The 12,937-nt window shown below is 37.0% G+C and overlaps 1 protein-coding gene across 1 annotated transcript; it reads right to left on the bottom strand.

Moving 5' to 3' along the window:
- Positions 1-244: 244 nt before the first annotated feature.
- On the bottom strand, positions 245-5,098 carry LOC131690683 (actin-related protein 3). Its single transcript, XM_058976609.1, has 6 exons — positions 4,836-5,098; positions 4,548-4,728; positions 1,407-2,175; positions 1,261-1,343; positions 1,112-1,195; positions 245-1,049 (listed from the first exon to the last, which is right to left on the bottom strand). Exons 1-6 carry the CDS (start codon positions 4,877-4,879, stop codon positions 954-956), a joined length of 1,257 nt encoding a protein of 418 aa, XP_058832592.1. The 5' UTR covers positions 4,880-5,098; the 3' UTR covers positions 245-953.
- Between the last annotated feature and the right edge of the window lie 7,839 nt (positions 5,099-12,937).

Here is a 12,937-nt window from a genome sequence, read left to right on the forward strand (position 1 = left end):
CCTAGAGGCGGCCCGAAGTCGTTGCTGGGGGTCCGCGAAGAAAAATATACTTTCCGAGTGCAGATTGAAAATTCAAGTCTTGTTTCCTAACAAACTGAAAATAACATATTGATAGCATACAAAATCGATGTTTATCCGTGGAGGTCCGCAGCAACCCAGGGCGTTTTCTAAAAGGTCCGTGGTACGAAAAAGGTTGAGAACCGCTGGTTTACGTAAACTGCTAAAGTAGGAAAGGATCAAGATGTTATGATTTTGATTTGAACTTTATTATCTATTTTTTGTTTACACATTTGATTTATATATTCATAATTCATCAAATTGCGATTGTTCAATCATGTTGAGTCGGCAACTTTATTTTTTTCTTCTCTATCACTCAACCAATCAACAACTAGAACAAAACAAAAGAATAGAAGTTCTTTAAATCGTAAGATTAAATGTTTTTACTCGCAGGAAAATACTTTTGTTTCGCTTAAAATATTTGCTCATCTGCTCCGAGCACCTAGTCCGCTGTATGATTTTCGGTCGTGCCTGAAGGGTTTTTAAATGCATTTCAATTACAATTTGGCTTGTTTTAATCGTAGTGTGGCTTAATTTGGTGCTTCACACCAATGTTCGGAAAATGCAATAAGTAATCGAAAAATAAAATAAAAGCCTGTTTATTTGTAGACACTGTTAAAATGCTCTAACATTCGCGTGTAAATTGAAAAATAAATTAATAAAACAAGTAGTTTCATTGGCTCACACAATTTGATTTGGAAATTTCTTGAAGGAATGATGTTTGTGAATCATTGCTCTCGTATTGAAAGCACAACTACTTTTCTGCATTACTCAAAATTTTGTGTTTTATGTGTGTATGTGTGTCTGCACTCATCGATTACGTGTTTTTTTGTTTCGTTCAGTGTAAATTGAAACGCTATCAGTAGAAGCCAGTATAGTACAATCAGATAATAAAACTACGTCATGGTGCCGAATACTGGATTGTGGCGGCAGATGCCTGGTCCATATTCCTCGTAGGCAGCTTTCGTGTGGCAAACCTGGTAGAACTCGGGCTAGATGCAAAAAGAAAAAAAATAAGCCTGTGTTGACGATGTAGCTAAAATAAATGGCTTACCGTTGATGCCAACATACTTCCACCAAACCAAACGGCGTATCTTTGCATGTGATGCGAGATCACCGAAACATCTATTGGTTTTGGCTGAAAACCGAAATAGTTGTTAAAAAGACATTGCTCATGTTAAGTTTCGCGCTACTTTTCATTACCTTTATACGTCCTTCGCTCAAGTTTTCACTAATTCTCAAACGAGCATCCACACTGCGTTTGATATCTCGCTGTAGCCGACGACCTAGAGTTGTAAATTTTTAATTACGCGTAAGGCGTTCTACTCGATCGCACTTGTCCAACTTACCAAAATCCCTGAACATTGTCGAACCCCCGCTGAGTACGATGTTATTATACAGCGGCCTTCGGACGTCAATCGGACAGTTCTGGATGACTGTGTCGACGATCTCCGACAGAGGTGTGGTGAAGTCTGGGTTAGAGAATTCCGGATGGAAGAAAATCTCCGGTCCCAGGAAACGCTCGTACCCCACATCGACCCCGAACGGTTGTTTGGTGATGGCATTGATCCCCTCGTAATGGCGCATCCATTTGGCCGGTTCGGCGTCGTACTTGGCAAATTCTTTCGCAATATCCGGACATATGTAACTGAACCGCTCCTTGATAGCTTTCGCAGTTTCCAGACTCTGTTCCGGAGGAATGCCCACCTCACGCTCCCGCAGTAAACTTTGGATGAACGAAGTAATATTCCGCCCAGCGATCGGAATGTGCTTGATGCAGGATCCAATGACGTACCCTTCAGCGACCGGAATAACATGAGTCACACCGTCACCACTGTCGACCACAATTCCGGTAAGCGTTCGTTCTTCTACGGGTCGCGAGGCCCAACTGGCCGCTAGAGCCAAAACAGCTTGTACTGCAATGTACAAACCCGGTACGTTGAAGGTTTCAAACATGATCTCCGCAGTGTACTCGCGATTCTCCGGTGTATTTAGCGGGGGCTCCGTCAAAAGAAAATGGTGATCTTCCGGTTCGGCTCGAAGGTATTTGAAAATACATTGCTCCAGGAAGCGTTCCATCAAGTCCCAATCTTCGACCAGGCCATGGCGGACGGGATACTGCAATTGGAGATGGAAAAGCAATCGGGATTAGATAATTGCTCGCCTCAAATATTACAAATTATCTTTATCTATTACTGAAGCCTTACATTTTTAGTAAGAAATATTTTGATGGATTTGCGATATTTTATCCTCTTTTTATTTTGACTATGTTAGTCACATTTTCTTTTTTACATTTCAACGACATTAAATTAGCTAGAAAATTATGAAAATTTAGAGCCATAGTATTCAAGTGAGAGCAAGGATGTGAAGTATACAGATCGGAAAATTAGAAGTGGCAGGGTCATTAGAACATGCTTAATATCTTACGGGCTTAACTTTTGTCTTCTGCTGATGAGGGTCGAGCTTAGGAGGCATAACTACGAATCACTCGAGTTCACCAGCATGTCTCTTGGCAAAGACAGACTTGTCCCTCTTTACCGTGAGAACCGACTTCACATCCTTGCTCTCGCTTGAGTACTATGGCTCTCAATTTTCATAACTTTCCCTACTCAGTAATCTCTAGGTAATTGAATGTCGGTAAAATGTAAAAAAGATAATTTTTTACATTGAAAGAGACGGCCCGGCTCCGAAAAGCTTGTTTTGAAACGAAAAAAAAACTACAGAAAATATCTTTCTTGTGTAAGTTCGAGTCTAGTTTTATGTCCCCTTTTCCATTCTTAGAAATATAATTGCAACGAGCCAAAGTATTTACTAGGTCATATTTCTCCTCAGAGGACAACAATTTAGGTAAAAACTTGTTTTTCCACTACGGAGAAAATTGTTTTCAAGCACACTCTCATTAATGGTGTTTTCGATTGATTGACACTGGTGTAGTGGAGAGCTCTGGAACTTCACCATTTTTGCACTTTCTAGCAGAAGTGCAGAAGACTTTGTATTGACACTTCTGCTAGATAGTGCAAAACCTGTGCACTCCACTACCCCGATGCACATCAATGGAAAATCCCATAAGATTTTGTGGCATGAGATATCTGACGTTTAAAATACGCACACTGCGATGTCGCATTTTTATACTACCCCCCACCACTCAGGTCCAGAAGCGGTTTGTTTGCCTCCCAATTCGCCGTGCGAAGGTTTTGTTTTCTTCCCAATTTAAACGCCAAAGCGGCACAATACCAACTTAGCTGGATAAGTCTATTGCAATATTGGCTTGCTAAACTAAACCAAGTTTCAACTTCATCAATTCAAAGTTTCAATCAATCAATTCCTCCTCATCATCTTAATCAGAACTCCTTTTCTTATGGGATATCATGAAGGACTAGAGGCTTGCTCAGAAATACAAATAGTGTATTCGTTTTTGGAACTAGCTTCAATCCGGAGCCATGTCACCAAGTTAGTGTCGGATTCTGAAGAGACGAAGTTGAAACGCAAATTCCATAACTAATTAGGAAAAATATTTTTTGCGCTTCAACCAACCATCTACCTCGTTATAGTTTAGCAACATATAACATCACTAACGTTTTTTATGCTTTTTTTTTAAATAATTGACTGCATGTCACTCAGGAATCATAACATCAATCATGTGAAATTAAAATGTCCTGCACAGAGCTGTAAATTTTCAACAGGTAGTTTTGATCTTGAAGGAAAGACAAATCTCAAATCATGCCCTACTATGTTCAATTTGCAGTCTTTAGTTGGCATCATTCATTCAAACATTCAAACAAGCTGCTCAATCTTTTTCCAATCATTTTCCATTTCATCGACCCTGTGAATATCACTCTACTGGGGTATCGACTAGGTTTTTCAAGCAAAACTACTCTGAACATACTTCTTGCTGTTCATTTAAGCTTGAAAACGCATAACATTCCAACATTTGACCTAAACTGGCATCTACAGAGCACATGACAACTTTGGTTAGTGAATGAAAAAGCATCAATTTGAAATAAAGACGTACGGTTTGGTCATGAAAATCCCGCCAACTTGAAAGTGAATGATTAAGGGAGGCTTTGATTTTGAATCACAGTTGGGGTTGAATATTGAACTAGAAGTTGGCATTTGAAAATGAAAATTTGCACCGCTGGTCCTGCACAATGTTGCTCAACATTCGATACATGCCCAACTAACAACGAAAGCTGAATAAACCTTTGATCAGAGAGAATAAGCTGAACAAGAACTGTTTAAGCCATTATCCTACTAAATTGTGGTTCTAGTGACGGCAATCCTCGGATTATGAGGAAATCATAATCAAGTCAGTTCAGTGCTAACAAATCAGTCACTCAAATTTAAGCGCACGCGAAACCATCAATTTGAAAAAAAAGAAAGACGGTCGTGATTGTAAAGTGCTTCAAAAGCCTGTCAGATAAAAGCCATCATAACCGAATGACTCATCATTCTCACCGAGACAACCACAAATAGTACAAGCTTTACAGTACCTTAACCGAGTATCCGGTAGCGTCGAACGCTTCGTCTCCAATGTAGAAATCCAAATCTTCTACCCCTTTTGTTACGCGACGGGCACTTTGGTCACCGACTTTGGCCGTTTCCTTGATTGCAATCGCCGATGGGATAATAAACTGAGGCTCCTTGTTTGCTGCGAAGCCGAGTTTTGTGTAGCTGAAAATGAAACCACGATGACGGCGGGTATTGTAGATAAGAAATTATCAGATATGCAGCTTTGCAGAGAACATTCCTCTGCGTTCAATATTAGGCTAGGCACCTACCCCGTTCCGACATCGATCACACAAGCTGGTAATCTTCCAGTCATTTTTTTTTTGATGATCTCGAATAACAATTTACACTACACAGTCCCGGATACTAGAATCGGGACTTGAAGTAAGCTAAAACCGTTTCTGGCGTTAATTTGGACTGAATTTAAGCCGAAAGCGACAAAATTTTCAACCACACCTAGAGAACGGGGCAGAAATTTGTCACTCCGATGCAAATCTTCTTTTGGTTTCTGCTTCACAGTGAGCTGTCATCGGTTTTGACAGTCGTATCTCGATACAGCCGCCGACATGGCAATGCCGCCGTATTGTGGGATGAAATGAAATACATGTGGTCAGAATGAAATACAGATTGTGGTGAAATCACTAAATCATTTTAAAATTTGCTTATGAGTTCATTATATCCCGGTAAAAAAAAAAATGCGGACGAACATGGTCAGGCGATTTAAATAGTTTGACTCAACTCGCCTGTGCTAATTGCCCCTAGGAACAAATACGATTTGCGAATGCAATTTAAAGGCAATTTCAATACTTAGACAAATTTTCTGGCGGCTGAAATGGACTTGATTGTTTTTTGCGTTTTTCAAACATGGCGGTTCATGTTTGGCTTAAGTATAAAATTGTTTTTTTAATGATTGGCCTGTTCTCGCTTGTATTTTGTTTGTCTAGTGAACTTCATTTAGTCAACGAATGTGGGAAATTGTGGAATCTTGTGTAAGTATAGTGTAGCAAGATCTCTGACCTAAAGTCAGATTGTGGTAAGTTTTGGTGTGCAATACTAATTTAATCATCGATTCTTCCTATAGTTTGGTGGTGATTACCTAGTATACTGATAAGTTTATGTGAGTAGATAAAATAAATCCGAAAAAAAAATATTTTTTGTGATTTTCATATTAGGCGGGGGCGGTTAAATGGCGCGTTCCCTTGGCGATTTAAGGGCGAGCAGAGCGGCGAAAAAATGACGGCGGCAAATCACCCAAATGTTGCATTTGAAATAGCCCTCAAATTGCCAGCAACTTGCTGGCAAATTGAAGGGCAATTAGCGCATCCGAGTTGGCAAATAGCCTCCCGTTAGCCAGCAACTTGCCCTTTTTGACTGGGATGGGAGCTGTCAAGTTGACCCAAGGCTGGGTGGCATTCATAACACACGCAACGAAACACGCTTTTCTCTTGAATCTTTTTCGTTTCGTTGTTCGTGGTACTCGTACAGAGCTAAGAGAAGACGACAACAGGTTTCTTGCTCTTCTTAATTTTCCCGACTGGGCCCTGCAGTAATTTCGCGACTACGAAACTGAGTTTGACAGCTTGTGTGCGTGAAGTTTATGCAAACAAATGGATGATGGAAAATGAATAATTTTAAACGTGCCGTTTTCAATGGTTTTTTCATAAATGCATGAAATTTTTAGTACCAATCAAAACAAAAATCATCAAACGAGTTAATTTGATAAAAAAACGAGTAAAAAAGTCGTAGAATATATTTATTTTGCGTTCTCAACATAACGCATTTTTGTGAAGCAAAAAACAAATAAGTTTTCAAAATGATAAAAAATATTGAAAATTCACCTTTTCGCCCAAAATTTTATTTACAAATTGAAAAGCAATATATATCAAACTTATGGTAAAAAATTCTCTCAATACTTGTTATGGAGAAATGTGTATTTTTCGTTGGCCATATTTATACCGCCAGGAGCTATCACTTGCAATAACTTGCATATATTGCGAATCTTTTCTAAAATCCACATCGAGACATTTCAGCCATGCGCCACTAAGCCGTGCGCTTAATTACGCGCATGTTCACTTTGCATTAGTGCAAGCGAAAAAACGGTTTGACGTTTATTTTTGTTTCGTTCGCACTCATTTGTGTCACATATAGCAAAAAATCGACGAAACGCTAGTTTATCTCGGGAAAGGCAATAGTTTGCTTTAAAGACATACGGGTGGGTTTTGAGCAGTTGAACGCAATCAAGATAGTTTTTGGCTGGGCAGATGTTTCCGCTTGTCATAAGTAGCAATACACACCGGTCAAAATTCGGTGGACTCCGAACTAGGGGCAGATCACTCTAAGAATGTATAACAAATTTGCATCAAATTAGAAAAAATGCATTTAATTTGCATTTTTGCATCAGCTTTGCACTCCCTCGCAGAAAAGTTTGTTTAACAAACGTCCTACGTTGATCCACTTTGTTCGACATTTTGTTAAATGTAGGGCTAGTTTTTCTGTAGGGTTTTGACGTCTTACACGCAACGCAAACAACATTGCACGTAACGCAAAATACATTATGAATTTCTATTTTGATGGAAATAAATGCATTTAATTTCGCTGATTTTTAAAAATGCATCACAAGTGATCTGCCCCTAGACTCCGAATTTCCATACTTATGTTCAGAACCACGAGTGTTATTGATAGTTAAACAACTTTCAGTGAAATTCGACCAGTTTATAAGAACTTTTCTTCGCGTTCTCTAGCAAAAAAACTACCAAACTATATACGCTATGCTTTATTGGGCTGCCCGGATAGAATTTTACAATAGCATTTACCCTACAAATAATCATAAAACAATAAATATTATAGTTATTACTGTTTCAACATTGTTCGATGCCAAGTTCTCACAGTAGATTTACAATAAAATTTCATGTAACAATAAATTTCACTGTTCAGCAAAAAACTGATACAGTGCATTCACATTAAATTTTGCTGTTTTCGAGAAAAAAATGTATGGAGAAAAATTGATTTTTTTAATGTTAAGATACATAACCACCCCCCTTTTTCACTGTAAAAGTCTATTTTACATTGAAATTTACTGTAAAAACGTTAAAGTTTATTGTTTTTGTATTGTAGCATAACACTAAAACTTACTGTAAATTATTGTAAAATTACTATACTGTCACAGTGAAAATCATGGTTTTCTTACTGTACATTTCTATTCGGGTGATGCTCTATTGGCCCATACCATTAAAATTACGTTTCAATATATTTGTATATTAAAATCACAATTTGCAATTAACCAAGAGGAAAACGTATGCTAAAACGTGAAATTCTTATTCCATATTTTCTGCGAAAAAGCTTTGACAAAGGTTTGGTGGCTTAGCAGAAGGGTTTAGCAGAAGTCTATTTAATCCCATTCACTTATTTAATTAACTCAATATTCTTGAAAATTTGAAAATAGTCCATTTGAAAACTGACGAAAAATTAACATCATTTGTTTACATATGCATCACCCACAGGCACAACTTTTGTAGATGGCGACACTGTACCTTCGATGATGCGAATCTAAAGACAACAAGCGTTCATCGTTGCCAGATTCCTTTTGTATGCTTTTCGCTATTGCTGAAAATAATTGTACCTCGAAAATCTCACCTCAACCAACAATTTACAATGCATAAGCTGCATTTAAAAATTTAATTTAATTTTTATTCGTGTCTCTCTTAACAGTAGACGTAACTATATCGTCATCCAGGACTTTTATTCAATTTGCATGAAATGTTGATGTGTATGAAGAGTAGCCAGAATAGATTCAGCAGCACTGTTTTCCATCCCGTTGGTAAATATAATAAACGCTCATGATTGGCAAACCATTCAGAAGCTGGTTCAATATTGAGGTTAGAACTGGATCAAATTGGCTACGCGATTGTCTTCTCTTCTATTAGGTACAGAGAAGGCATACTAGCGCCACCATTATATCGGTGGTACATAGGGGACACCGGGGCTAGTTGGCGGTGTTTTCAGTTTTCAATTTTTACCGCTTTGATGTAGGTGGATGTTGCAAAATAGAACACGCGGCATAAAAGAGCAGACTGTTGGCAACGTCTCTGATTTTTTATTAACTGTTTGATGCGTTGTCTCCTTTTAGAGACAAAAATATGTGACGCGGAATACCCGCCAACTTACCCCGGCCCCGGGGTAAGTTGGCGGTATGTGTGGATACGCCAAAAACTAAGCAATCCTCCATTTGATTGCTTAGTTTTTGGCGTATCCACACATACCGCCAACTTACCCCGGGGCCGGGGTAAGTTGGCGGGTATTCCGCGTCACATATTTTTGTCTCTAAAAATGGAGACAACGCATCAAACACTTAATAAAAAATCAGAGACGTTGCCAACAGTCTGCTCTTTTATGCCGCGTGTTCTATTTTGCAACATCAATTACTTCAAGGGTCCTTTTGGAACGTGCTGAATGTCTTTTCAAGAAAACTGTGTATTAACCGACATTTGCTATTGTATTTGTTTCAATACCCCGGTATTTTGACTTTGATGCGTACTCCCCATTCAAAAGGAAATTTTCTAAATTCTTCATGCAATTGGCCGAAATAAATGTCTCCTGCATTGACGAGATACACAAGAAAAAGATTTTCTTACTTTGGAGTGAATTCCAGAAATAAATTTTTTTAATGACTTTTTTGCACTGTAAATAGTACCGCCAACTTGCCCCGCGTGCAACACCGCCAACTAACCCCAACCGCATATTTCATTAAAGACTATTTAAAAAATAACTTTTGTGTGTGGATAGATGTAATATCTAAACGGATACTGAAAGCTCTTTTCATGCGCTATCGAAAAATATAATCATTCTGGAAAAATATTGAAAATCACCCTAAATAACGCAAAGTATTTAAAATTTAGAAAATTTACTTTATATGCTCGAAAACTCAATATCACCTACAACTTCCACCAAACAAATCGTTTTGCAACAAAAACACATTGGATAATGGGTTTCACATAACGAGGTACACAAAAAGAGGCAGCGCTATATGTCTAATAGAAACAGAGAAAAAGGGATTCCGCCAACTTACCCCGACCGCCAACTAGCCCCGGGCTCCCCTATATGAAACAAGCACTATCCCGGTCAAGCCATTCGGAGTTTGAATCCTGAATGGAGTCATTATGTATTCCAAATCAAATGCAACAACCGATTCTGAGTCGGAATCGGTTGTTGCATTTGATTTGGAATCCATTATGACTCCATTCAGAAATTTGAACCGGTTCCGGAATGAGTTTAACTGGGATCTGTCAAGTTGTCCCTGCACGCCACCGAAAAACTACCTAAAATTCAGTACTTTTGACTCAATCTCGTGGTACCGTGCAGGAAGGTAAAATTAGGTAAACAGTGTTGAAGGTAGTTTCAATTTAACTACGGCTAAAATAATAACTCAACCTTGAGTTTAATTTACTTAAATTTAAGTTGAATTTACCTAATTTTGGGTATACCCCAAACAACTTAAAAGTACCTTACTCCACGGAAGACCTCGACCCAAGTAGCAAATCGCAACTAGTTTTAATAGTCTAAGTACACACTATGTTGCAACGAGAGAACAATACAGTTATTTTTGTTGCACTGGTTGAACATACACTGAACCAAGAAATCTCGTAAAAATTATTAGAAAAATCACATAGATCAACTCTTATGACAATCGCATTCATACTATGTATATCTATTGAAAATGATGTGCAAATCACATACAACTCATGATGACACACTAATTATCTATTGTCATCATGCTACATTGTATATGAACGAACGTTATCTGTAATATCAGATTAAATATATATGATTTTCAGATATGAAAAACAGTTTTAAAATGGTGAATTTGTTCAATCAATTGTTAACCCACTTGGATTTCTTGTATATCTGGAACAAACACAATGTAAGTTTTATCGTTTAGCTACAAAAGCATCAACAATACAATACTTATCCCATTCGTCTGAATTTATATTTACAGAAGATGACACCATTCTTCAAACGCCTAATATGTTCTACAAAAAGTAGACTTCAGAAACTGACGTCTCCTCGAGCACACAGAATGATGATTGGGATATACTTTAATTTCATTATGTTACAAAAAAAACAATTTTGTACAATAAAACCTAAAAATACATCTAAAAATATTAAAATAACACATGAATTCTATTATCACAACCAATAATACTCATAAGTATTGCACTTGAAATCCATTCCCAAAATCCAATAACTTTAAACGGCAGTGCATATAAAATGTATGTGATTTTTCCAATGAATATAATCAAAACCATATCTCTCATATTCATGTGATTTGCTCATAAAAGTTATGGGAAAAGCTACATGGAAAATAATTATATGTATTTTCAGATGAATTTTACGTGACTTTTACGTTCAGTGTAGATAACATCAAGGTTATTTAATAACATATTTTGTCACCAAATAGTCATTTATGTTGCCAGCTAGAACATGTTTATTAATGTTCCGAACTGGTTGCTGATGCTGCAGAGCTGGTTGAAATTTAGTTGTGATGTTGATTTTGTTATATGTATTTTGACACTTGCACAGTTGTCAAAGACCAAAATTCTTACTGAAAACGTTTCAGTTTACAAAGTCGTATTCGTGTTATACGAATGTATCCGTCACATATCATCATTACGCCTTTCAGCACAAACTCACACGTATTAACCCTTAAAGGCGCAAACCAATTTTTTTCAAATTTTGTGAAAATTGTCTCACAGCTTTAATACGTTACTATGATAATTTTGAGATGGTTTTCGCAATGTTGTTTTAAAACAACATTGCACATTTAAGGGTTAATAAAATGCTTTCGCAACATTGAATCCACTAGTTCACAATTGATGCTTAGCAAAACAAAAAATAAGAAATATTTTGTTGGAATTACATTGCGAAAATTCACCGATGACACTTCGTGCGCTCCACTTGATATTATAGAAGCATTGAGCTATACGGTGGCGCCAACTATAATATGTTCGGTGTATCGGAAAAATATAAACAAATGGCATGTATGCTATTGCTGATTTTAAACGAAGTGATTAAATTCCTTCAACACTGATTATATAATTGATATATTTGAAAATAATTTCGGAACTAAGAACAAGAAAGATAGTAGATAGATCGGAATGAGTAGTATGAATTTGAGATATATCGCTTACTTGGAGTACCTTCCGGAAACAATAGAAAAGTTAACGTGATCTAAGGAGTACTCCTATTTAGCAAATTTCTTGTTTAATAATTGAAGAGTCTGAAAATACTAGCCCATGATATGCAAATTTTGAAAATAGATTTTTTTTGTATTTTTTGCTGAATGACATTTTGTCTAATAATTCAAAAAATTTCTTGAGAATTCCACCCGAAAAGGGACCGTTTACAAAGCACGTAGACAAAATACCGGCATTTTGGACCCACTCCCCACTCGTAGACTCAAGTGGGCTTTTCCTAACAAAAAAAGTCCTTAAAAATGTTCCACTGCCACATTTTTAATGGGTATTTTGCAGCATTTATTTGACGATTGGGATTATTTGCCAACTGAGTTGATATAGAATCCTTAACTTTTTTTAATTGTTGCGGCCTTCATGAAAAAAACCTACGCTTGAATTACGTTTTGATATTTTTGATAATTTATGAAAAAAATTATCTTATTATGAGGCTAATTTTTGGTTAAATAGGTATGAAAAACAAACAAAACTGTATTGTCGGCAATCAAATACTCTCAGTTCCTATTTTTTCGAAAAACATCAAAGTTGCAAGTAAATTTATTTTTCAATTTGTAATCTCGTGGTTCACTCGCGGAACATATGTGTACCACTGGTTGCGTTATTTCCAATTTCAGTTCCTGTAACCATTGAGTCCTTATTCCTATCCACTCATTTGTTATAAGATGCACAAGTATAAATACATATGATTTACCGTTGGTTTAAAATAGCTCCTATGTTAGTGGAAGTTGTTTATTTTTATTGCGTCCTGTAATAATATTTCCCTGTGCTTCTCATAGAAATATGACCCAATAGTTCAACTATTAAGTATTAATGCTACTACTGCGGTAAAAACAAAATTTCCTTTTAAAATTTCTCGTTACAATCATACATGTTTACATTTTTCCGATACACCGAACATCTTATAGTTGGCGCCACCGTACAGTTCAATGCTTCTATAATATGAAGTGGAGCGCATGAAGTGTGACAGGTGAATTTTGTCAACGTAATGGAAACAAAAATTCAACTTAATTATTAACTTGCTGACCTTTAGTTATGAATTGGTCAATTCAGTGTTGCAAATGCTATTCATCAATACGTGTGAGTTTGTGATTCAAAGTATAATGATATGTGCCTGATACGCGCGTATG

Source organism: Topomyia yanbarensis, chromosome 3 (genome assembly GCF_030247195.1).
Source record: "Topomyia yanbarensis strain Yona2022 chromosome 3, ASM3024719v1, whole genome shotgun sequence".
NCBI lineage: Eukaryota > Metazoa > Arthropoda > Insecta > Diptera > Culicidae > Topomyia > Topomyia yanbarensis.